Raw genomic sequence first — 25,424 nt, 5'->3', positions numbered from 1 at the left:
AAATCTTCTTATCTATTTAAATCACAAATCTATTAAAATCTTTTTTGGTATTTGTTAAAATATAACAAAAATCTATTGTTAAATATTTTATCAATAATTTTCTGTAAAAAGTTGATAAGATGATAGTAAATTTACCTTTCCATAAATTTAGTAATATTTTAAAAAACAGTAACACAAAATAATTGCACAATTTATTTTAAAAAAAATTATAATAAATATTTTAAAATTTATTAATATTGTCAAAAACATGTATGCAAATTTGATAAAAGCAGTGAATCATAAGAATCGTGAAATGCTAAAAGTCTCTTATAAACATTCTGATAAAATATGCTACATATTTTACAGTACTTCATATTTCCAAAATTCATGATATTTTTATAATGTATTAATAATATTTCAATATCCAGTGCATTTTACTACATAATTTTAGCAAAATTATTATTTTACAAGTAATATTTGAGAATTAAAAAGTTCAATCATATTCGTGACTGCTTTCACGCTTACTCAATAATTGCTCTCTTTCTATATCATCATTTTCAGAAAATTCCTGACTCTGCATACTCGTAAGACGATTTGTTAACTTATTCAAACCTTCTAGGGCACCAGATTCAGTTAAACTAAACAGAACAGAATAATATAACAAATTTTAATTTAAAATGCTTAAACCTTGTTTATATTATATTGATAAATCTTAGATACAACTTACACCTCATCCATTGGTTCAACTTCAGTGCTCATTGAAAAATATGGATTAGCTGATGCAGGCCTGAATTTATATCCGGTCAAAACAAAAAATGCATATGTTGCTAATTCCCTAAACATTTCATCTAACCACTCATACTGGAAGGGGACAGTGATCTAAAAATTACAATAAAACATATGATTAGTAATTTAATAGTTGCATTTTCAAATTGTTATTTTTCAATCATACCTTCAATAAATAAACAATAATCCTAGTAAAGTAAATATAACACACTATCATAACATAAAAGTGTCGAAATAATTTCAACTTTCTTAAGTTGACTGCTGCCTTCCCATCTATGTGTGATGCTTCTTGAAGATGCCTTATGGACCTAACCAAAAAATATTTTTTAAATACAAGCAACAAATTACGCTTAAACTTAGTGTATAAATTCAATAAATCAGAACAAATATCTACCAAAGGCATTCAGCAAATGTGTTCTTTCTAAAATCATCTTGGTGAATACGATTATTTAACTCACATCTATGTATACAAATTTACCTGAATGCCTAATACTCAAAAAAATATAAATATGCATACATGCTACATTTTCTTCTATAAAACAAAAAAACTATATAATCAGAATTAAAAATTCAGAGAGCAAAATCATTATACAAATTAAACACACAAAATGAAGAGTTAAATAGAATCATTTAAAGAAAACAAAATTCATTATGTTATTTTGAACACATGATAGCTATTATTAATACTACGTAATTAATAACTTTTTTATTGATAAAACAAATAAAATATAGTACATATACAGCTCTATTTTTTGTTCCTTCTGAAACATTGCAAATAATGCAAAACGATATAAAAATGTAATATACATGTGAAATTCCATACTTGGATCTAAATCACACATTTGCAAGTAAATGTTACTAACTAAAATGTACTAACCATACAACTGGAAATAAAATTGCTCCACAGCATAAGAGGTCTACTAATATGAAAACATCTCTCCATGTTCTATGCTCAATATCACCCTCCTCACTTTCTTCTATAATAATTTCAGCCACATTGGCTAAAACCTAATAAAACATATTATAATATAATAATATATCATATTATATTTGTTTATCTAGAGCTTAAGAAACTATGAAAATAGTGTGCCCCACTTAAGACATTGGTTTAAAGTATACTTTGACTATTTCATGAGTCTGTATTTATTGAAAATACATAAAAATATGTAAATATAATATACCTGTAGAGGAATGACAACCATGAATAATTTCTTATCTTTGTCCGCTAGAATATGTTTTATAAACGTCCATCCAGTGCCAATTAAAACAATTGTTATAAACAACACTGCACCCTTTAATCTACAACAAAAAAAAAAAAATTCTAAATCATGCATCAACATTTTTTAATTGAAGCATGATATACTTACAAATGTGTTACATAGTATAATATTGCCCAAGTAGCAACATGTTCTCCTTTAGTTGCAATAAAATGAAAATTAACTCCATGGAACAATAAAGACATTGCTTTTAAAAAAACAAGAATTGACATGAGATAATGAATTTTAAAAACAGGATGCCTAAAACGATAGAATATCCAAATATATTAATATTTCAAATTGCATATAGATAATTTTTTATAATAGATATTACTAACATCCTTTTGAAAATCAATATCTACTCACTTGCTTCTTCTCAAAACAAAAGTCCAAAAACATCCAGATAAAAAGAATAGTAAAGCCATACAAAAATATAGTGTGGGGAGGGGCATCTCTCCAGCTGACAAAAAATTACCATTGTTATTTTCTTCTATCACTATCTAAAATAAATTTGAACTCAATTAAATAATCAAATAATAAGAAAATAATTAAAAATACAAATGCTTGAAAACTTACATTGAAATCCAATTTAACATGTTGATTGTGATAGTTTAAACAGTTATGAAAATATAAATTATACAGCCCTTCTTCGTGTGATGTTGGTATGTATATGACAAACTATAAATGATAAATCATGAACACAAAAACTTTATGTCGACTTTGTAACTAAAAAACACCTTACATTGGTTTCGATATATTGGACATCATCCTTTTCTGAAACTTTCAAAGGCAACGAAAGGTTTATACAAGATGGCTTTCTCTGAATATCTTGAACAGATGCTGTAAATAGTAATAAGACTGAAATAAAATATCTACCAAAAAGTTAAATAACAGCAATTACATATTTTGATCCTGTTCTATTTATAAAAAAGTTCATGATTTATTCAATATAATATTGTTTTCAGTAATAATCATTGAGAAAACAAGGAATTAAACAAGTTATAACAATGAGAAAGAAAACTTTTGTAAAGTTGTTAATGTTATAAAATACAGAAAATAGTGAAAATCTGAATGGAGTAGGAACGAATAACAAACTTATACTGTATACAGTATATATCTACTGTATAAATTTTCATAATTGTACCAGTGTATTCGAGGATAAAAAGGTAAATATTATAAACAAATAATAATACAGAATTTTAACATCAGAAAATTGTGAGGATTAGATCTTTAAAATACTTGTGAATATTACTGTGAAATTCAAAATCAAAGTTCATGTGATAATCTATATAAAAAATATGTTGTAATTTAATACCATTTCGGGCACTTCTCTTGTGATCTATATTTTCTGCATAATTCATCGAATTCACAACCTTCCGAAATTCTTCCATGTTTTTGTATATTTGTAAGAACTGCAGACCTCTACTGCATTCTACATTCAAGCTATTAAAAAATGATTATGTATGTGTAATGTTAATTCGCATGTTAAACAAAAAAACAAATCAAGTAATATTTACTTGTTATTATTGAGATCCAATTTAAAAAAAATAATTGAGCCTTCATTGTGGGAAGATAAAGGATCCTCTAACAAACATGTATCTTGATGACTGTCAAGATAAGGATTCATAGCATTGCTTATAGTTCTATCAATTGAAAATCCAACCTTTTCACGTTAAAAATTATTTGTGAGATTTTTTTAATCATTTCAATAAACAGGCTATCCAGAAAAACATACCTCTCTTTTTATGTTTTGTTCATGTATGTGAAACTTTTGTAAATTTACGTCAATAAATCCACCTTGATATAAGCCAAAGGTGCTTAACGCAATATAACGCCTAGAATCATCCTATCGATAAAAAATTAGGAATTTTAATGAATTATTAAAAACCGTTTTATATTATTTCGTTCAGGTCATATTTACTCTTATTTCCAATTTGTGCTTTCTGGAGTGTGCAGAGCATAAAAACATGAATACCAAGTATAAGTAATTCCACTGCATTGTGTTATATAAATATTTATTTCAAAATGTTTTTATATTCATTAAACAATTAAAAAAATTCATAATTTAATCATATTTGCTCGAATTTATGGTAGCAAACCAAAACAGTCAAACAGTATGACAGGTGACACATTTTTAAGGTAGGGCATAGATACAAGATTGTTAAAAGAAACTGTAGATTGCCCCCGCCATAAATTTGACATTGCAACCATAGATAAAGCGATAAAGAAGAGTATGATTGCAACCATTGCAACATAAGTGACACAACACACAAGTTATCCAAGTGAAGTTACTACACTATCGCTGTAAACTGACACTAGTGTTTGTCGATTTTCAAAAACCGGTTTTTTAACGGAAAAAATCGGTTTTTACTGTATAAATGGAAAATGACAAATATTCCAATTGAAGCGTTTTGATATGGGTTCCGTAAAACTTGGAATCATAACAGTTGTTCTATTATGTTTACTTATCTATGCAGTTGTATAGTTTCCAGAAAGATTCTATGATATATTTTGTCTAATGTATCTTTAATTTTGATTCATAGATAAAAGAAGAGTTTAGATTATTATATCAATGTATATATTAATTTAGATCAATACGACGTCTTGTTGAAGGAGTGAATTCAGAAATTGAAAATCATATTTCATTTAACCAAAAAATAATTAAATATTTGAAATTAATTAATTAATTGAAATTGTTCGGAATAGATTAAACTGGGGGTTTCGTTTAATTGTTTTTAAAACTAAAATTGACATTAACAAGAATGCATCAATATGTATCTAATTTTTATTTAATCAATTAAAAGTTAAAAGTTTTTCTATTAAAAAATATATTATTTTTATTTATTCAATCTCTTTTCTTTCACTATCATAAACATATTTATATTCTCATATGTGAAAATAATGCATGAAAAACGAATAATCATTTTCAAAGTTGTTTTATCCGGATCAACTATTATTTCTTTGTTCTACTAATTAAAATTAAAATAAATTTTTTTACTATTCATAAAATTGAACTTAAAATAAATTCAGTCATATTTTTTTGTTATTACAGAATATTCGAGGAAAAATGGATTTTTTATATAAAATTCGAAAATCGGTTAGAACCGGTTTTCTGAGAATTTTACAGTTCGACAACCGGTTTTCTGAAATGTTGGTATAAACACACATTTACGACACAGTAAATTATGCAACATGCAAATATTGCGATAGGGGCTGAGAGTAATATTTATTTATCTATTGAGCTATTCAAAAATCCAATTATAAAAAGTTACATAATTTTTAAAGAACTTCAAAATTTTCAATTTTTGATATTAATATTTTTTTAGAGTTCTGGGAAATTTTTTCATTGGTCAATTGCGTGTTTCATTTTCACCTACTTAAGTATATATACTTGTTTTCTGTTATTATATTTAATCACTTCTGGTCATTATGAAAGAGAGATTTATAAACATGAATAAAATAAATGAATAAAAACATAATTGTAACATAGTATAAAAATATATTAAAGTATATGCGCCATAAAGTATATTAAAATATTATAAATAATTTCAATAAAAGTAATTACACTTTGTATGTGCAAGTATGTATGTACGAGTTTGTATTTTACAAACAAATATAATATTATAATTTATGTGTTTATATATATATATATATATATATATATATATTATAAATATCACAAGCAATGTGTTAACACTATATATATTTTTTTGGGCAAGTTATTCTAACTCCATATCTTCACTCGATATTGACTCATAGTCTGAATGTGGTCCTTTTTCAATACTAATAATGTTTGTTGTTACAGTGTCCACTATCAAATCAACGCGTTCCAAATTAGTAAGTTCTGTGAAAATCAATACTGAGTGTAGTTAATCGAAATTTAATTTGTGTGCCAAACTCAAGCACTCTAAAAAAATCTAAGAATTATTATAACAGATTTTAAATAAATGAGGTGAGATTATATACATTATTTATATTACTAATTATTAAATTTTTGAAGTTTATGTTTTTGCCCAAAAATCCAAATTGTAACGTTTTAGGCAAAAATATTGAGCAGTAGTTGAAAATTCAAAAACCGTTGACAATCGTGTTGATTAGCTTTTGGTAAAGATTGAACGTGATTCGTAATTAAGTGTGATTTTTATCGATTCTAATGATAAGCAAATAATATAAGTAAACGAATATAATAAGTAATAAGTATACGCTCTTAGGCGTACTCCGAAATATCCACATTTTAATGAAAACAATTTTAAAAGCACAAAGTAAAATTAAATGTGTTAAATAAATAAAAATGTGTTAATACAATTCGGCCATTATAAAAGTTTGTTTGAAAGATATTAATCATTCGAATGATTTTTATTAATTTATTTTATTTATATTTTAAATTTATTAATCTATTTATATTTTAAAACGATCGTTTTTAGCAAAGGTGAAATCCTGCTTATTATTGAAATAAACAGTAGAACATTTTATCGTAGTAAATTAAAAGTTGTTGCTAATTCTGAATTCGTATTGATAACAGTAGTAGATTATCAAATCGTGAAATTAAAGCTTGCCTTAACGCAAAATTCCACTTACAACAAGTTAGATTTGGAAATCATTTCATAGCACTTTCGAATCTTTCATGAGCACGAGATACTAGCAACTTATAAACATTATAAATCATTATTTACCTAGGAGTGTCTTGAAACAATGAGCGAGATCTACTTTTTTATTGTTGCTTGAATCACAGATAAGGTGAACTTGAACTGGTGATATCCCTTCACTCCAAACAGTATGCAAAATCATTAGGACATTTCTTCTACTCCATTTCTTACTATTAATTCAAATTTATAAATATTGTATATGTTATACACACACGCACATACACATACACATTTGATGCCATCATCAGTCAAAATGTCAAATTTGATATTTTATAATGATTTTATTATGATGTATACATCTAAAATGTTTACACATCACAGAATTTTGCACTAACATTGACACGACTAACCAGTCAATTATCATGATTTTTTTTGTAAATAGGAAAAATAATAAGAGTTTTGTTTTACAAAAATGTGGAAAAAGTGAAGTGAAGGTACCAATATCTACTTACGAAGTTCTACTGATGATGACATCAAATTGTATGTTGAAACTTTTCGAATTAAAAATTATTTTATAAATCTTATATTAAGCATTCTCTAACAATAAGTACAATTTAGCTAATATACAAAATTTCGGTTAATTTATGTGAGTGGGTTTATAACCTCCATTAACCATGGTTAATTATAATAATAATTAACTGCAGTTAATTTAATGCATGATATAAGTTTTATTTTATTATGATCATTCTTTATTGCAAATGAACTTACAGCCTATTTTCGAAAGACAAATCGCGGGCAGCAACCTGATCCTGCATTTCTGGCTGTTCTATGACTAAACTTTCCTGAGGTAACGGTAGTATAGAAATATTTTCGATTTCTGTTGGAGCGTTTCCCACTGCATTGTCTTCTTCAATCTGTCGAAAAGAACATTCAAAATTATTAATACCCATAACGTTCTATTTCTAAATATAAGCAAAGTGATTATAGTAATACTTTGTTATGATATATCATAACCGATTTATTTTCTATTTCGAATAGGCAGAATTCGGAAGTTCAAATTTGAATGGTTATTAGCCGTACATTTATGTATACTTAAGTAGGTCATAGCTTCAATCAGAACCATTGCCAATATTGCTATAATATAATTAATTAGTAAATTATGAGACATATCATACCTGTTCGGGGGCTTGTATTGAACTTAGTCCTTGACCTAGATCTATTATTGAACTTTGTTGCGGATTAGTCATGGTTTCATTTATAACGGTGCTACTGAACAGGCCGTCTCTCATATGTCCACTAAAATATTTTTAAATATTAGTAAAACTGACAAACTTATCGGGCTAATAATTTTCGTATTAAAATTATTAATAGTATTTAGTCAGTCGATCATTTATGATAACATAAATTAAAACAATTTAAATAAAACTTTTAATTTTAGATATAATCTTACATTTTTGCGTTTGGTTTTTTATCTATTTTTTTCGCGTTCGTAATTGATTGTTATTTTTTCTTAATTAATGTCTTTAAACCGTCCCAAAATAGTATATGTAATAATAGTATATATATATATATATATATATATATATACATATATATATATACACAGCTGGGCATTAACTCGTTAATCCGTTAATCGTTAATTAACGAAGTTAACATTTTGATTAACGGATTAACTTTTAAGTTAACTTTTGAAAATGTTAACGGACACGTTAACTTCCGTTAAAATGCCAGAAGTCCGTTAATCGTTAATCCAATGCCCAGGACCGTGCCTGGCCAGCGTGCAGTGCGTGCACCGCACGCAGGCGGCCGCCTTTTGAGACGGCCGAGGGGCGGCCAAATGAAAAAAAGAACAAATTCAAAGACGGCCATAACAAAAAATGGTCGAAATAAATAGCTGTTGCATTAAAAGTCTACTGAATTAAAAGGCGGCCAAATTAAAAGACTGTTGGATTAAGAGGCGGCCAAGCTCAAAGTCCGCTGAACTCATTCGCTGCCGTAAAGTCCGCTGTATATATCTAAAAGACCAAAATTACCGTAGTAAAAATCAGCCAAAGGCGGCCCTATTGAATGCGACTCTGTTTCTAAATAATTTATAAGTTATAAACTTGGTGTAAGTGGCAACTTTGCCTAAATCAAGTTGCATGAAGTATCCAACATGTGTTAATAATCGACTTAACAATGAAAATATATTAATTCATGAGTACATTGCAATGTGAAAAACTATCGCAGATTATTCAATTTTGTACAAATTTTCTAAAAATATTAGTTATGTTTTATAAATAGTTTAAAAATTACATATTATTGAACAAGAAACAAACTGTAGTAAATTAAAAACAAGATCCAAATTTCCAAAGCAATTTGTTAATCAATAACTGAAAAACGACTCGTCGATTATTGACAAAATTTAATCAGCAAGATTCTCAAATGGAAAACGTTTGTAATGGTTTTTGAATTTTTAAAATCAATTCACTAATTAAAAATTTGAGACTTTTTTGAAAATTCTAAAGGCAAAACTAAGCAGCACGAGTGCTTATCGAATTTACGAATTTTGACGATTTTTCAAATGGGATTGTGCATTTTTGAGAAAAGGTCCACTAAAGATGAAATTTTGACTCACGTAAAAAAGCGCCGCTCATTTTTGCAATCTTTGATAGTACAGATTTTAAAAATTAAAATGACTTAATGTGGGTCGAAATATGTAGTTATCTTAGAGACCATGATCACTATCGCCAAAAAAGTTTTATAAATATCATCGTAAAGCAATATTCACCAATTAAACACGAAGAAACGAACCGACCGATCTCTTAGAAGTAATCAGCACGATTCCTAAATGATATCTTTCAAACAGTTCCTGAATTTTTAAAATCGATGCAGAATTTTTGGCTAAAACGTGTACAATAAATTTTATATTTTTCTGTTGATTAGAAACAGCTTGGCCGATCGTCGCACAAAACTGACAGGCGCTAGTCATTATCTAGTTACATCAAATGACTTTTAAACTTTTGAATTGGATTTAACCGTTTTTGAGAAAACGTTGCCGAAAATTCAAAAATCGGCTTTCAAACGATTCAGAATGACTTAAAATGTCGAGAAAACTTGAAGATTACAAGACGATTTTTTTCGTGAGAACATATTGGATATTTTCCTATTATGCTATTTTTAAGGGCGGCCATTTATATGCTCGCACGCAGGCGGCCACATACCCAGGCACGGCCCTGCCAATTATTACTATTTACCGCACGGCACAGCTTTAGCCAATGCCTTATTAAATGACATAGAGAAAAGATTTGAACCACTCGTGAATGATGAACAGTGCCAACATGTTCAAAAGACTTGTTCAACGATGCTGCATTCCTCGGGGAACAGATATTCATAAATCTATTTATTAAATACAATACTGCTATACCCTCAAGCGCTGCAGTTGAACGTTTGTTTTCCACGGGTAAAGACATTTTGACACCAAAACGAGCCTCGCTTTCAGACGAGAACTTCAACATGTTAATGTTCATGAAGAGAAATATGCACCTAATACCCGACGCTTAACCCGTCGCGCGTTTCCTATTTTTCGCAAAAAAACTCTTTCCCTTTATTTAGAAAAAAATTCTTGTAAAAACAATATGCAATCATAAAAACAGAAAGTTGACTAATAGCGTTATTATCACGGTGTGTGCATAAAGCGCGTCGCGCCATTAAGGGGTTGAATTACACATTTGAATTATACAAGTATTTTGTTTTATTCAAAACCTGTTAACTTCCAGGACCTAAACCAATAAGTTTTTTAAGTTCACTAACGCAACAATATAAAAATGTAATTTTACACATATTAACGGATTAACGATTAACGTTAACTTGCGTTAATTATTCCGAAATGTAACGCTTTAACGTTTAACGAAGCTAACTTTTTTTGTAGCGGATTAACGATTAACGAAGTTAACTTTTTGATTAACGGTGCCCAGCTATGTATATATATATATATATATATATATATATATATATAAAAGTATTACTAATTCAAAATATATTTACCTAAGATCATTCACAGGAATTTGATCAGGCGCTCTTCCCAATCCTAAATTCAATATTTCTTCTATTCTTAATCTTTCAGTGATATTTGTGCTCATATCGCTAGAAATAAATATTGAGTCAAAATAAATACTACATGCAAATTTTATGCTTTTTCACATGTTAAAATAAAGACTAAGTAAATATAAACTAGTTGGTATTGGTATTTTGCATTGAGGCAAGTTATATGAACTTTCCGATGAAAATAAATTAATTTATGATTGATTAAAAGTATTCCGAGTGAATTTATTACGTAGGACTTTAATGGTTTAGTATGTTCATTATGATCAAGTACTTTATCTCATACCAAGTAAATCGTATAATTTTTATTTTAACAAACGTTAAAAAAACTACTCATTTTCTCAATCTTCGATGAATTTTTTAAATTAAACTACTTGTCGTAAAGCCGTAATATTTCAGTGAATTCTATAAGACCATAATATATATATCGCCAAAAAAAGTTCCATAAAAATCGGCTTAATTTTTTTTTCAACAGTTAATTACAAGACAACGGCTCGGTAGATTTTCACCTGAAACTAATCAGTATCATTCCTAACTAATATCTTTCGAACAGTTTTTGATTTTTTAAAATTGATTCGGTAGTATGAGCTTAAATGTGGACGAAAAGTTTAACACTTTTTTCCAAATTACAAAAAAAAAGGCTCGGCCGATCGTCGCACAAAAGTGAGAAACGATAATCCTCATGGAGATACATCAAATGGCTTTTAAATTTCTGACATCGGTTCAATTTTTGCGAACTTTGACGAGTTTTTAAAGTTAAACGAGTTGTCGTAGGGCCGTAATATTCTATAGTATGATCTATAAGACTATGGTATCTACCGTCAAAAAAATAATAATAAAATCGTCATGAAAATGTTTTTAACACTTTATTACAAGAAAACGGGCCGGCCGATCTCTACCAAAAACTAATCAGCACGATTCCCATCCAATATATTTCGACCGAATTTTGAATTTTCAAAATCGATTCAGAATTGCGGGCTAAAATGTGGACGAAAATTTTTCACTTTTCTGCTATTTATGAAAAACGGCTTTTGGCCGATCGTCGCACAAGCTGACAAACGATAGTCCTCATCGAGATACATCGAATGGCTTTTAAATTTTTGAAATCGGTCCAGCCGTTTTTGAGAAAACGTCGATTTACGGCAAAAAATCTGTTCACACACACACACATACTTTTCCCAAATTTGGTCTCATTCGATTCAGAATGGCTTGAAACGTCGAGAAAACATAAAATTAGCAAATCGGATTTTGTTTATGAAAACAATAACTTCTTCTTCGGGAAGTTAATAAAAATAAACAATGTTAAAATAGTACATACTAAGAAATCATAACAGCTTAGAAAGAACTAATTAAATGAATTTGGTTCCAAAAAAATTTTGCTATAAATTAAAGATGAAACAAATTGGATAAAAAAAATTTAAGTATACTTAATATATTTATAAATACATTCAAGTTACTATAATTTAAAATAAGTCAAATCAAACGAAAAATTGATATGGAAACAGACGCCAGTTCTATTGATTTATGATACTCTTGTGTTAAGAAAATAACTACTTTTAAATTAAAATTAAAAACATTGAATTTTTTAAACATAAATTTAGAGTTTTTAATGTCTAATTTAACATGATTGTCTTTTTTAGGCAGGAATATTCTGTGGCTGAATAAAAGTAGCTAAAAACTGAGTATTAATTCTGGTACAATTTTTTTGGGTTTCGTACCAAGATTGTTAATTTTTAAAGTTTACTTATACGATTCAAATAAATTTACAAACAAAATTTTTAGAAACATTTTTTTTTCGAAATTTACAAAAATATACAAAATTTTCTACTTCAAATATGAATTTTAAATTCACAATTCAATTTGAAAATGTATATATTTCAAATGCGTTATCCTAATCGTAAGAAATATATCCTCAGTTAGATTCATTCGGCACCTCTTGCTAATGTAAACATTCTCAAGTGGTTTGAGCAATAAGATCGTCACTATATATTTTATGAACGATAGAAGATATAGTGATTATAATTATCTATTTGAAAATGTTTAAAACAATTGTTATTAATCACTGATCAATATTTATTGATTACTGATTTTTATTCATCGAATATTTAATTATTGTACGGGAATTTTCAGCAATATGCCTTAAGGCACGATGCCATACACCACTATTTTAATTTTTACTTAGTTCCTACGTGCCGGAGATATACGTATTTGTATATATGTAAATATATATGAGTATATGAAAGATAAATTCATAATTACCAATGCTGAGGCAATCCTATAAAAATCTGCTGCTGCCGTGAACGACCGAGCAATTCCTGTAATAAAATTTTCTCAACGTTATCTATACATATACACTGTAAATATCATTGTAGTGTCTGCTTGTAATGTTGAAATAAGCGTTTTAGCCATATTCATATTGATATAGTTACGGTATATATACGAAAATAAGATTTTATTACGATTTATACAATTTAAAAACCAAAATAATATTTTATTACAATTACATAGGAATTTTACATCCTACATTCAAGCTCAATAATCATATTGCGATTGTGTCTTGTGTGACTTAACGGCCAAAAACAAATTACTACTAATATTTGTTTTATTACTACTAGTATTTAAATCGATTACCAAAAAGCATTTTATTGGCAAAAAAATAACCGATGATTGATATACAACTTTATAAACGAAGTCTATATAAAAGTCTAGTATATTAGATGTGATGTTGAAGTATAGAGAGCCTACGTTTCGTAAAACCTGAGTGATATCAAAATGTAGCGATTTTATTTTCAGTTATATATAGAAATAGATTAAAAATATGCTTTCAAGTGAAAAATTTACGTACTTAAAAATGCTAATTTGAATTATGTATACAAATAATAACAACTTGAGAACACGGTAGATTGCAATTCACATTTAAAAGAGTCTATAATATTGTATATTATATATACTTAACACGACACAGATAAACAAGATGATGGTGATTAATTCAATAAGTTAAATTGTAAGATAGATATAAATACTGTTTAATAAATTAGAAATTTTGTAAATATAAATGAAACTCTAGACTAAAAAACGCTAATAAAAAATTTTAGTTGGTAAGCTATTGGACAATTTTAACTTACATCTGGATTTATTAATATATTCTGTAATAGGTTGCCAGCACGCTCTTGTGAAGAATGCATGACATCGATTGAAATTTCATCATTGATTTGTACACGCCTTCTTGCTCTGGGACGCCGTACAACTTGCTGCCTTTGGATATCATCTTCACCAGGTGGGCGTTCCTGATTATTAAATATTAAGTTCATAAAATAATGAATGAAAAAATTAATAATTTGAACGGCGAAATAATATTGTTATTGTGTATAATTACACTCAATTTGTAATGTGATCATGTAAATAAAACGTATGTAAAATTTTCAATGTCTGTAGTTTAATATGTTTTTCTATGTCGTCTCCTTTTTTCGGTTTTTCGTCCCTTTGATGTCATCACAAAATGATTCAATTACTATTCAATACCTCATTAATTATTTTTTATCCTAATCAAACTCAATGAAATACCAATAATCTTACTAATAAAATGCTGTCTTCAGCTAGATGTGCATCAGTGGGCCGCTGCACGGTGATAAGTGGAAATTGATCTGGAACATTTTCCGGCTCCCTGTAATATTTATAATAATTATCGCCTAATATTATATTTTATTGGTTAATATTTTAAAACGAATTTAGCACTAATAATATTGTATATTTATTATTATATAAATAGTGTTGCATGTTTATGGGTCTAAACTCAGCAGAATAATTTCATTGAATATTGAAATTTACATAAATATATTAAAACTTTACATTTATATTTATACAATTATTTTATATATTTAATTTTTTATAACGAGAAGTTTCAGCAATATTCCATAATTTACTTATTGTTCAAGACTGATTATCATATCCTCTCTTGTTTATTTTTTTAAACGATTCGAAGTAATTTATGTTTTACCATCAAAATTGGTAAGAGAATGTGTCTGTGAGCCAAAATTTTACTTTTTATCAACATTTAATAATAGAAGTTAAGCAGCTAAGAATCGTTAAGTGAACTAGTCATTCAAAAATTTTGCGGTAATATTAAATAGTATGCAAATTTTGAGTATATTGTACAGGCTAATTCGAATTTATTACTTGACAAAGTTGTAAAATAAGCTAAAATGATATTGACAAAATATTACTTTCGATAAGTAACATATAACATATGATAACTTGACAATAAAAACGGTACTAAATATGACTTTCTGATCTGAAATATGTACTTACAATAAAACATTTTGTTCTTCTGGCCGAATTGCTGGTTCTGTGATTTCTGGAGCAGGTAATTCAATTCCTTCATTTCCTATATAATACAATAACAAAATTAGATATAAGGTCCATAATATTTAAAATCACGAAAAGAAAAGCATACTTTCACATTATTACTTCCCGTAGGGTAGTTATAGTAATGGGCCGAAATCGAAAATGAAAATTTTTGCATTTCTCGACGTTTTGAAAGTTTCTGAACATTTTGGCATACCTCAGAAAAAATGAATGTGTGTGTGTGTTTTGTATGTCCGCATTTTTTCGTCCACGTTTTCGGGCGCACAGATCAACCGATTTGAATGGTTTAAAAAACATTCGATTCCTATTGATAGGAAAATGTGCTGATTTGTTTTTGGCAATGGCAGGTCCAGCCGTTACGGAGATACGGAGCAAAGAGTGCAGAAAATACAAATCGAGTTTTTGAGAGAACGGAGTATCGGATTTGAATGATCTAAAAAACAAGCAATTTGTAATGATTGGGAGAAGAGGTGATTAGTTTTTGGCAAAGACAGGTCCCGCCATTTCGAAGATACAGAGTTAAATGTGCAAAAAATGGCAGTTTTTGAATGAACTAAGCGTCCGATTTGAATGATCTAAAAAAAATTTCTGCTTGTATTTTCAAAACATTTGCTTTTGAGGATAAAAAATTATTACATCTTTTTTATTTTCCATAAAATTATTTTGTAATTTTGGATTAAAAATTCAAAAAATTACCCAGGCTAATCACAGTGTTACAAATGTTCTGGTACAAATGTTTACCCAAGTGCGTTTAGACTGTTTATGTTCAATATTGTAAACAATATTGAAAAACATGAAAATGCCGCCAAGCTAAGTACAGTATAAGTGAAAATGTTGCACAGAATTATTTGCAAATGCGTTTAGACTGTGACTATACAGGAGCGCTTTTTCAATTTTGTGTAACTATTTTTGGGCAACTATTTTTTTGAAATTGAATTCGAAATGAAATGACGATTGTAATGTTCTGGAGATAGATCAGATATAACAAGATAGCAAAAATAATGAAAGTTACAGTATTTGTAATAATATATTTAAAAACGTTTAAAATTTCTCGAATATTTCATTACTGTTCCAGCAATTTGCCTTAAGGCACGATGCCTTACACCACTAGTTCTATTTTTTTTAATTCTCATTTCTTAACAGCAATCAGAATCTTACGTCCTATAAGCTGTTACCAGATTATTCTATGTAAACCGAAAAATACACAGAAGACTTATAACTAGATAGACAACAAAATATAGTAAACAAATTCTTATATCAAAAGGGCTTCTAGATATCTGTATAAATATTGATTCCAAACTTATTAACTACAACAATTAAAATTTAAGACAAACCTTCTGCTTCCAAAATGTTAAGAAGCTGCTGATTCTGATTCACATCCACTTCATCAAAATTTTGCGCCTAAGCATAATAAAAATGATTAATTGATGATGCACCTTGGTGATAAGTGAAAAATAATACGAGATTATGAATGTAATGTTAATTATAAAAGATAATATTATTTGATTGAGTTTTTTTTTCAGAAAGTTTTATATATGATATATATATATATATATATATATATATATATATATATAGCTTAAAAAGCATAAAAAGCCTAAGCCGAAGCCTAAAAAAGTTGTAAAAAACTTAGTTTGCCTTAAGTTCTTGAATAAAATAATATAATAAATAATAATGCGTTCCGGCAAATTTTTTTTTTTAAAAATCGCTATATACAAAAAATGATTTGATAAGTGAATTTTAAAATTCATAATTTAACTAATTTTTATTAAACATTTCTATTATTGTAATAAACATACATATATGTGTACATGAAATGGGTTTTGTTATGATTTTTGTTTTTTTATTTTCGAACGGAACCGGAACAACCATGATAACCGTTATTTTAATTTTAGCGTTCCGGTAAAAAAAATATTAGCACAACACCACTGTATATATATATATATATATATATATATATATATATATACATAAACTTATATATATACAGGGCCGGATTTAGAAATTTGGCGCCCTGGGGCACTCACAAAAATGCCGCCCCACCCCTGAAATTTTGCTTAAATATTTTTTATATTTCTTTAAAATTAAAATAACTATTTGATTGCAGAAAAAGCGCTGCAACTTCCCGTACCGAAAATTTAAAAAAAAAAAATTTTAAACTTTGAAAAAAAATGACTTTTTTGAAAATTTTGTGTTTCTTTATATTTTGAACTTTTTTTAAGCAATCGCGCTGCTACAGGTGCGTAGACACAAAATATAGAAGCGTGTAAGCGCCGCCGTCTAACGGATAAACAATGTTACAGAACCCATAGAAAAAAGTATACAAAATTTATACTTATCACTTTTGACCGCCAAATTCCAATTTTTTTATTGGATCACCGAAACCGCTAGACTTGCCTCTCACAATGTTGAGCGGTTCTTCATTTTGTCAATACTTGTACATTTTATTAATGATATTGGATGCTCCGTTTCTCAAAAACTGAATTATCATTTTTGGAATTCTGGCCCGTATCTTCGAAGCAGTTGGACTTGCCTTGGCCAATAACTAATCAACACGTCTTCTTATCAATAGGAATCAAATCATTCAAATCGGTTGATCCGTGTTCTCGAAATCGACTTGAATAATTAAAAAAATATTAGATTTGTATTGATGGGGAGACGTGCTGATTAGTTTTTGGCACAGGCAGGACCAGCCGTTTCGAAAAATGGTAATTGAGTTTTGATATTTCGTCTCTGAAACACTTATGCAGCGCTTTGATTTGATTGCTTTGAAAAAGGTTCATAATTTTCAAAAAAATCAAAATATAAAAATAAAGTTTTTTAAAGTCAATTTTTTACATTTTTCAAAAAAATGTTAGAGCTCTTTATAGAATGTAATTTTCAGTACGGAAAGTTCCATTGTCTTAAGGCACAATGCCATGCGTCACTAGTTTAATTTTTTGGGTGCTATAAGTATGGAAGTGCACGAATTCTTCATCTTAAGAGGGTTCGAGATCTGAAAAACATATTTTACCTAAACTTTCAGCTCGTTTACAAATCTTTATATTAACCAAATTGCCAAATTTGATAATGACTTATTAACCAATTTGAAAATTTACGTTCGGAGAGCAAGGCAAAATAATATATTTTATTAATCGGTTATATGAACCCAAGTTTTGCATTGCAATCGTATTATATTTTGTTAGAAATAAAAAATGTTATTTAAACAATTAGTAACTACATTGTATAGAGTTTTTCTCTTTGCTATCCAAATTTTGCTGCCCCCGAAAATTTGCCGCCCTGGGCAGTAGCCCCGACTGCCCCTACTGTAAATTCAGCATTGTATATATATATATATATATATATATACGTTTTAGTTTTTCTGGAAAGCTATTATTAATTATGATTTTTAGTGAACTAAACGCCTCCTTTTGTTTTCAAAAACTAAAAAATTAGAATTTAGAAATGAGATATTTTTGCAATTGGAGCATTTTTTGTACAGCAAATAATAATAAAAATATATGACATCGACAAAACGATTATAGCTATAAGTAGTAATTAAACAATGGATGAGACGAAAAAAAATGTTATAATACAAACCTGTGCCGAGACGTCATTGCCGTGTAAATGTTCGGGCAAAGTTATAGATCTAATATCTGCTTGTGGAGGCATATCAATCTGAAATGAGTTTATATAGCGTATTATTAAATATGAAATGAAATTTCTAAAGATTATAAAAACTAGTCATAAAATTATAGTTAATAATAGTCATACATTTTTAAACTATAATTAGACAAGAATTTAAGAAAAAAAAGAACAATAGCTTACATTTTGTCGAGTACTCAAAACTAAATAAATATTGCATATACTTATATATTGCACTGCGGTGTAAAATGGAAATGGAAAAAACTCTCATGTACTTATATTCCCTGATTCTAGGCAGTACTAATTATTATTTTTATATATAAAGATCTTAAAGCTTTACTAATGTTTTAACGATCAGTTACTTAACGCAAACTTGTATTACTTAATTTATTTTTTTTGCAACAGACGATACCTGTAAACTGGAAAACACCTGTTCTTTAGCACCTTGTTTCGATTACATAACTTTGATTTTAAATAAAATTTAACATAAATTTCAGTTTGCATGAGCAAAACGCCTTATGCTCCTAATATTGTGAAAAAAAATAGAGATATAAAAAATAATGCATTTTGTGCGGGTACTTCATCAGAAACGTTATTAAAAACATTATACTAATTTTATGGTATTAATGGAATTGCAATTTTTAAACACGTATTAGTAAATATATTTACGGGTTCAAAAAGATGTCAAAATTTTTAAAAGAAGATTTTCAAAAGGCAGCTTTAAGAATTTTTTGCCAGGTTTCCGGAAAGTCATAATCTCATTTAATTGTTACGCTATTTGAAAAGACAATTGGGCAATTGTTATAACGTTTTTGAGATTGAATGCTTGATGTTGGAATAATTTTTCTTGTTCAGTTTTCTTGTTTTGAAATGGTTCATCTTCTAGAGTAACGAATTTATTGCCACCAAGCCAAACACTGCACAGTTATGCACTGTTATAATTACAATAGTGTTATTATAATGTAAGAAGTTCGTTATTACAATAATATAAATATCTAAGTAAATAATATATGAAATATTCTGGTCGTTTAATAAAAACATTTCTTCATTAAGGGGACTGTTTGGTTATTATTTTTTTTCGATTTTGAGATTTTTTGATATTATAAAAGCTAAAAACCTTAGAATTATTTTGAAAAAAAATCATCTCAATATATATTTTTTTGACGAAGTTATAGATATATATATATATCTATATGTATGATCCTCTGAAACCGTTTTTTTCATCGCTCCCCGAACTATTGTATGCCAGCTGCTCTCTTTTTCATTATAATACCTCATGCTCATGACCTTTTTAATGTGTCAGCATCTTTGAACACCATGGTGTATTCGTAATACATGACTAATACATTAGTACATTAAATTAAGTGGTGTATTTATTACATTATATTAAAAACTTTAAAAACATTTTTCTCAAATTGACTTTTTTCAATGCGGTGCCACAAATTTAAAAAAAACTACAAGTCGGATCGACTTGCAATACCTAGTCCCCCTACCTTAAACAACTTGATAACATTACGCAAAAAATTTTTGCGAAGCTTTTCGCCCCAAAAGAAAAATTAAATTTTTGACACTTTTTTTTAAATAGCTGCCATTTTTTTCCTTCTAGCTTTTTTTCTTTCATTTTGGTAGGGGGACTGAATTCAAACTTCTTCTTCAACGTAGTTTCTTTTTTTGTTTCGGGAGATGCGCAACGGATTTATCTGTGGCACCGCAAAAGAGATCGATTTTGCAAGGCCTACTTTGGCGCCCCCTGGTTAAAAAATGACGGCGAAAAAAAAGAAAGAAAATTTCGTAATATTCGATGATTCTGTAATTTTTGTTTAAAAAAACGCATGTCTCTATGATAAATACATTTCGAGAAAAACAATAACAAATACCTTGCATTTTTTGTTAAAAAAAACGAACAACCCCCTTAAACTAACCTGCGCTTCACTGCGAAATACTGAATCTTGTGGTAGAGCTATATGTGAGGCGGCATCAGTTACTGGTAGCAAATCAGTCTGAAACAAAATTATACAATTTAATTTAATTTAATTATTCTTTTTGAAAATTAAAATAAATATAAAATAATAAATTAATTAACAGTTTATAATAAATGAAAAACACATTTATTAAATATTTAAAAGTCAGAAAAATATTCAACAACTATTTTATCATACTGCAAACATACTATACTATACTGATCTACAGGTAAACAGTGTAATATCTAAAACTATAAATATGTATATATACATATACATTTTTAGCAATATCTATTTAAAATTATTAATTGATTTACATTATTAATTATTTGAAGTTCCTGGAGAAGAGAACATTACATATTTCAGAAACGTAGAGAATAGTTTAAAATGTAAATTAAAATTGATGTTTGAAAAAAAAATGGGCCTATATTTTAAAAGCACATTTATAGATATTTTAGTAAGCGATACACTATTTTAACATTCATTCTAAAATGATAATCTTTTTGAAACATCTTACCTCTGTGGCTCCAGGGGCTGCATCAAGTCGATTTCGTTTTTCTGAAATATAAAAATACTTTTTAAATATTGTTAAATTGAGATAAATTGAAGTTGTACAATTCTTAAAAAAATATCTCAAAAATGTATAGCCTGGTTTAATTGGCATCATTTTTATCCTAGATCATAATATTTGCAATCTTAGTTAGAAAAGTGTAAGATGACTGAAAATTATTTGTAAAACTAAATTTGCATTTCATTCAAATTTAATAAATATAAGGCTGTAAAAAATATATCTGAAATTTCTATTTGTCACCGTTGATATAATAATTAATAAATCAGAATAAAAATCTCAAACATGAATCCAGCTTTAGTAACTCTTCCAATAAACAAAGCTAACATAGCTAAAAATATACAACAAAAATTATAAAATAAGATAAAGTGTATATCTTATAATTTGATAAATATCTTTCTTGATGCTATCGTGCATATTTTCACCAATTAAAATAAAACTGTAATTGCAATTTAAATGGATATAAAGTTAACTTACTTGGTTTTGATTTAATACCAGTATTCAATTTCCTGCAAAAAATATTATATAGATACAATGTAAAATAATTTTTATTAGTCTTATATATAGCTTTTAATTTTTATCATAAAATTATGAAAAAAAAATAATTTTGTAATGATAATTGAATGTAAATAATATTTTAAGTCTCTATTCGTTCTATTAAAAATTTTCATGAAATAGAATAAGTATTCTTATTATAATGAAAACAATGGAAACCATTATAATGGAAAAAATAAATATAAACTAGTGGGGCGCATGGCATCGTGCCTTAAGGCAAATTGCTGGAACTTCCCGTACCAAAAATGATTTTTTTTAAAATGATTAACGTTATTATTAAATTTACTCAGAAAAAAATAGATTTTTGATAAACTATAAATTTTTGACAAAAAATTACTTTTTTTTGAAGACTTTTTGAAGAAAAATTTATTTTGAAATATTTTGGAATTTCTGAACTTTTTTTCAAAGCAATCGTACTGCTTTAACTGCATAGAGACGAAACATCGAAGCGCGTAATCGCCGCGTCGCCGTCTAACGGATAATCTTTGGTACGGAACCCATAGGAATGTAAACAAAATATATAGTTATTGTTAAAATCTCTGTAATATATCTGATAATTTGATGTGCATATGTCTAATGATCATTTTTGACCGCCAAATGGCATTTTTGTTACTTTTTAACTTCCCGAAGGAGAAGTTAATGTTTTCATCAAAAAATCCGATTTGCTAATTTTATGTTTTCTCAACGTTTCAAGCCATTCTGAATCGAATGAGACCAAATTTGGAAAAAGTATGTGTGTGTGTGTGCGTGTGTGCAAATAGTTTTTTTATCTTAAATCGACGTTTTCACAAAAACGTTTGAACCGATTTTAAAAAATTAAAAACCATTTGATGTATCTCGATGAAGGAAGATATCGTTTCTCAGTTTTTAGTGACGATCGGCCAAGCCGTTTCTTCATAAATAGCAAAAAAGTTAAAAATTATTCGTCCACGTTTTAGCCCGTAATTCTGAATCGATTTTAAAAATTCAAAAACCGTTCGAAAGATATTGATTGGGAAACGTGCTGATTAGTTTTTGGTAGAGATCGGCCGGGCCGTTTCCTTGTAATAAAGTTCTTTAAAAAATAATTTCGACGATTTTTATGATTATTTTTTTGAAGGTAAATACCATAGTCTTCTAGATCATACTAAAATATTACGGCCCTACGACAACTCGTTTAGCTTTAAAAATTCTTCAAAGTTTGCAAAAATTAGTACTGTTCTTTCGGCATTTGTCAAAATTAGACTTTTGATCGACGTTTTTTCAGACATTGCTGAACCAATTTCAGAAAATTAAAAGCCATTTGATGTATCTTAATGAGAACTATCGTTTGTCAGTTATGTTAGACGATCTGCCAAACCGTTTCTTTGTAATTTGAAAAAAAGTGTTAAACTTTTCATCCACATTTAAGCTCAAACTACCGAATCGATTTAAAAAAATCAAAAACTGTTTGATAGATATTAGTTGGGAATGATACTGATTAGTTTTAGGTGAAAATCTACCGAGCCGTTTTCTTGTAATTAACTGTTGAAAAAAAAAATTAAGCCGATTTTTATGGAACTTTTTTTGGCGTTATATATCCATGGTCTTATAGAACTTACTGAAATATTAATGCCTTACGACAAGTAGCTTAATTTTAAAAAATCATCAAAGTTTAAGAAAATGAGTAGTTTTTTTGACATTTGTTAAAATTACAATTAGAAGATTTACTTAGTATAACGATAGTAGTACTTTGTCTTAATGAACATACTAAACCATTAACGTCCTGCGGAATCTGATTCAATTATATAAATTGTTGATTTTTGAAAATTTGCTCGAGTTAACGTGTTCGTTTGTTTTCAATTATGTGCAATAGATCCATTTGAAATACTTTTAATCGCTCATAAATTAATTTATATTTTATTGATTAAGTCGATTATTTACACATATCGGGAAGTTCATGTAATTTGCCTCAAGGCTAAATACCAAACCAACTAGTTTACTAGATCTCCGAAACCGCTAGATCTACCTTCTTGAAAATTTGATCAGTTCTTCATCTTGTTAATACACTGAGTAACCGTTTTTGGTACTTTTTGGCCCATATCTTCGGAACGGCTGGACCTGCCTTTGCCAAAAACTAATCAGTACGTTTCCTTATCAATACAAATCGAATGTTTTTTGAATTATTCAAATCGCTTCATCCGTGTTCCCGAAATGGTCGACGAAAATTTGTATCCGCACACACACTCATACATGCACACACACACACATACACACATACACACACATACATCCATTTTTTCTAAGTTATGCCAAAATGTTCAGAAGGTTTTGAAACGTAAAGATACAATATATAAAAATTTTCAGTTTCGATTTTTTTGCGATTACTATAACTTGCCCTACAGGAAGTTAACAATAATGACTTTACTAGTTGTGAAAGGCATTTTAACTTAAGGTTGCTTCAACTTGGCGGATACATGTTAGTTCTCGTATTTAGAAGTAAAATTTCAACCATTTATTATATTTTGAATATATATATTTGATATATATTTTATTATATATAATACAAGTCCCATATCAATCCATGCATATTGTTTAGATAACATTATGATATCTATTATATTAATAAAATGTAATTTATTTAACTTATTAATAACTTTCCGTTGGGTAAGTGAGAAATCGCAAAGAGATTGAAATTAATTTTTTTTCCATATCTATTCGTTTCAGAGGTTTCTGAAATGTTTTGCACACCTCAGAAAAATTTATGTAGGTATACTTAGAAAAATTCATGTGTATGTATGATCAGTAACAATATTTCGTCCACAATTTCGAGCGGACAGAACAACCGATTGAATGATTAAAAAAATATTCGATTTCTATTGATATACAAACGTGCTGATTAGTTTTTGGAGGGGACAGGTCCAGTCTCCTCCAGAAACTTTGCGGTAAAAAATGCTAAAAATGATGTTTGAGGGAACGGAACATCCGATTTGAATGATTCAAAAAACACTTTACTTGTGATGACGAAATGAAGAACTGAGTAAAGTTTTGTGAAGGCAGGTCCAGCGGTTTCGGAGATCCAATAAAAAAGTTAAAAAAATGACATTTGGCGGTCAAAAATGATCATTAGACATATGCACATAAAATTATTAGATATTTTATAGAGATTTTAAAACAAAGATTGTGTACATTTCTATCGGCGTCCGTATCAGGATTTGTAGTGTTTAACCGTTTGACCGCAAGGTGGCGCTTATGCGCCTCGATGTATTTTGTATTCAAACCAGCTAAGCAGTGCGATCGCTTTTTTAAAAGAATCACAGTTTTCATAAAATAGTAGAATCCAACAAAAAACATTATTTTACGGTATGAAAGTTCAAGCAATTTGCCTCAAGGCACGATGCTATGCAACATTAGTTTTATACTACTTTTAAATGTATTTTATTTAAGTGTGCACGTCAACGGTAATCAGAACGAAACACAAGGAGTACATACTAAGCGATTATAAATAATTTTTTTGTAGTGAAATAATTCATCTATCGATTATCGTTTACATTCATACTCATACATAAATTCAAAAACAAAGGAAAAATCCAGTGGGGAATTCAAACTCTTTTAGTCTTGTATAATATAAGCCAAGTTTCTATGGTTACATTTATATATATATATATATATATATATATATATATATATATATATATGGAAG

The 25,424-nt window shown here is 28.1% G+C and overlaps 1 protein-coding gene across 1 annotated transcript; it reads right to left on the bottom strand.

Annotated features, from left to right (window-relative positions):
• Nucleotides 1-472: 472 nt before the first annotated feature.
• LOC113385036 (protein GPR107) lies at nt 473-4,125 on the bottom strand. Its single transcript, XM_026622838.1, has 13 exons — nt 3,943-4,125; nt 3,757-3,867; nt 3,539-3,684; nt 3,337-3,464; nt 2,764-2,861; nt 2,598-2,699; nt 2,388-2,521; nt 2,133-2,282; nt 1,947-2,064; nt 1,643-1,773; nt 932-1,073; nt 707-858; nt 473-617 (listed from the first exon to the last, which is right to left on the bottom strand). Exons 1-13 carry the CDS (start codon nt 4,018-4,020, stop codon nt 473-475), a joined length of 1,635 nt encoding a protein of 544 aa, XP_026478623.1. The 5' UTR covers nt 4,021-4,125.
• Between the last annotated feature and the right edge of the window lie 21,299 nt (nt 4,126-25,424).

The sequence above is a fragment of the Ctenocephalides felis genome, unplaced genomic scaffold (assembly GCF_003426905.1).
Source record: "Ctenocephalides felis isolate EL2017-DRISC unplaced genomic scaffold, ASM342690v1 CF-g0.4_SCAFFOLD_03571, whole genome shotgun sequence".
Taxonomy (NCBI): domain Eukaryota; kingdom Metazoa; phylum Arthropoda; class Insecta; order Siphonaptera; family Pulicidae; genus Ctenocephalides; species Ctenocephalides felis.
This window is presented reverse-complemented; position numbering and strand designations above follow the sequence as displayed.

Bases quoted from the DNA above. Each gene is read 5' to 3' on its own strand.
- LOC113385036 (XM_026622838.1), bottom strand. From the start codon at position 4,020: ATGCAGTGGAATTACTTATACTTGGTATTCATGTTTTTATGCTCTGCA. The intron at 3,685-3,756 runs GTATGTTTTTCT...TAACGTGAAAAG, and splicing joins AACAAAACATAAAAAGAGAG to GTTGGATTTTCAATTGATAG. The intron at 3,465-3,538 runs GTAAATATTACT...ATTTTTTAATAG, and splicing joins TTGGATCTCAATAATAACAA to CTTGAATGTAGAATGCAGTA.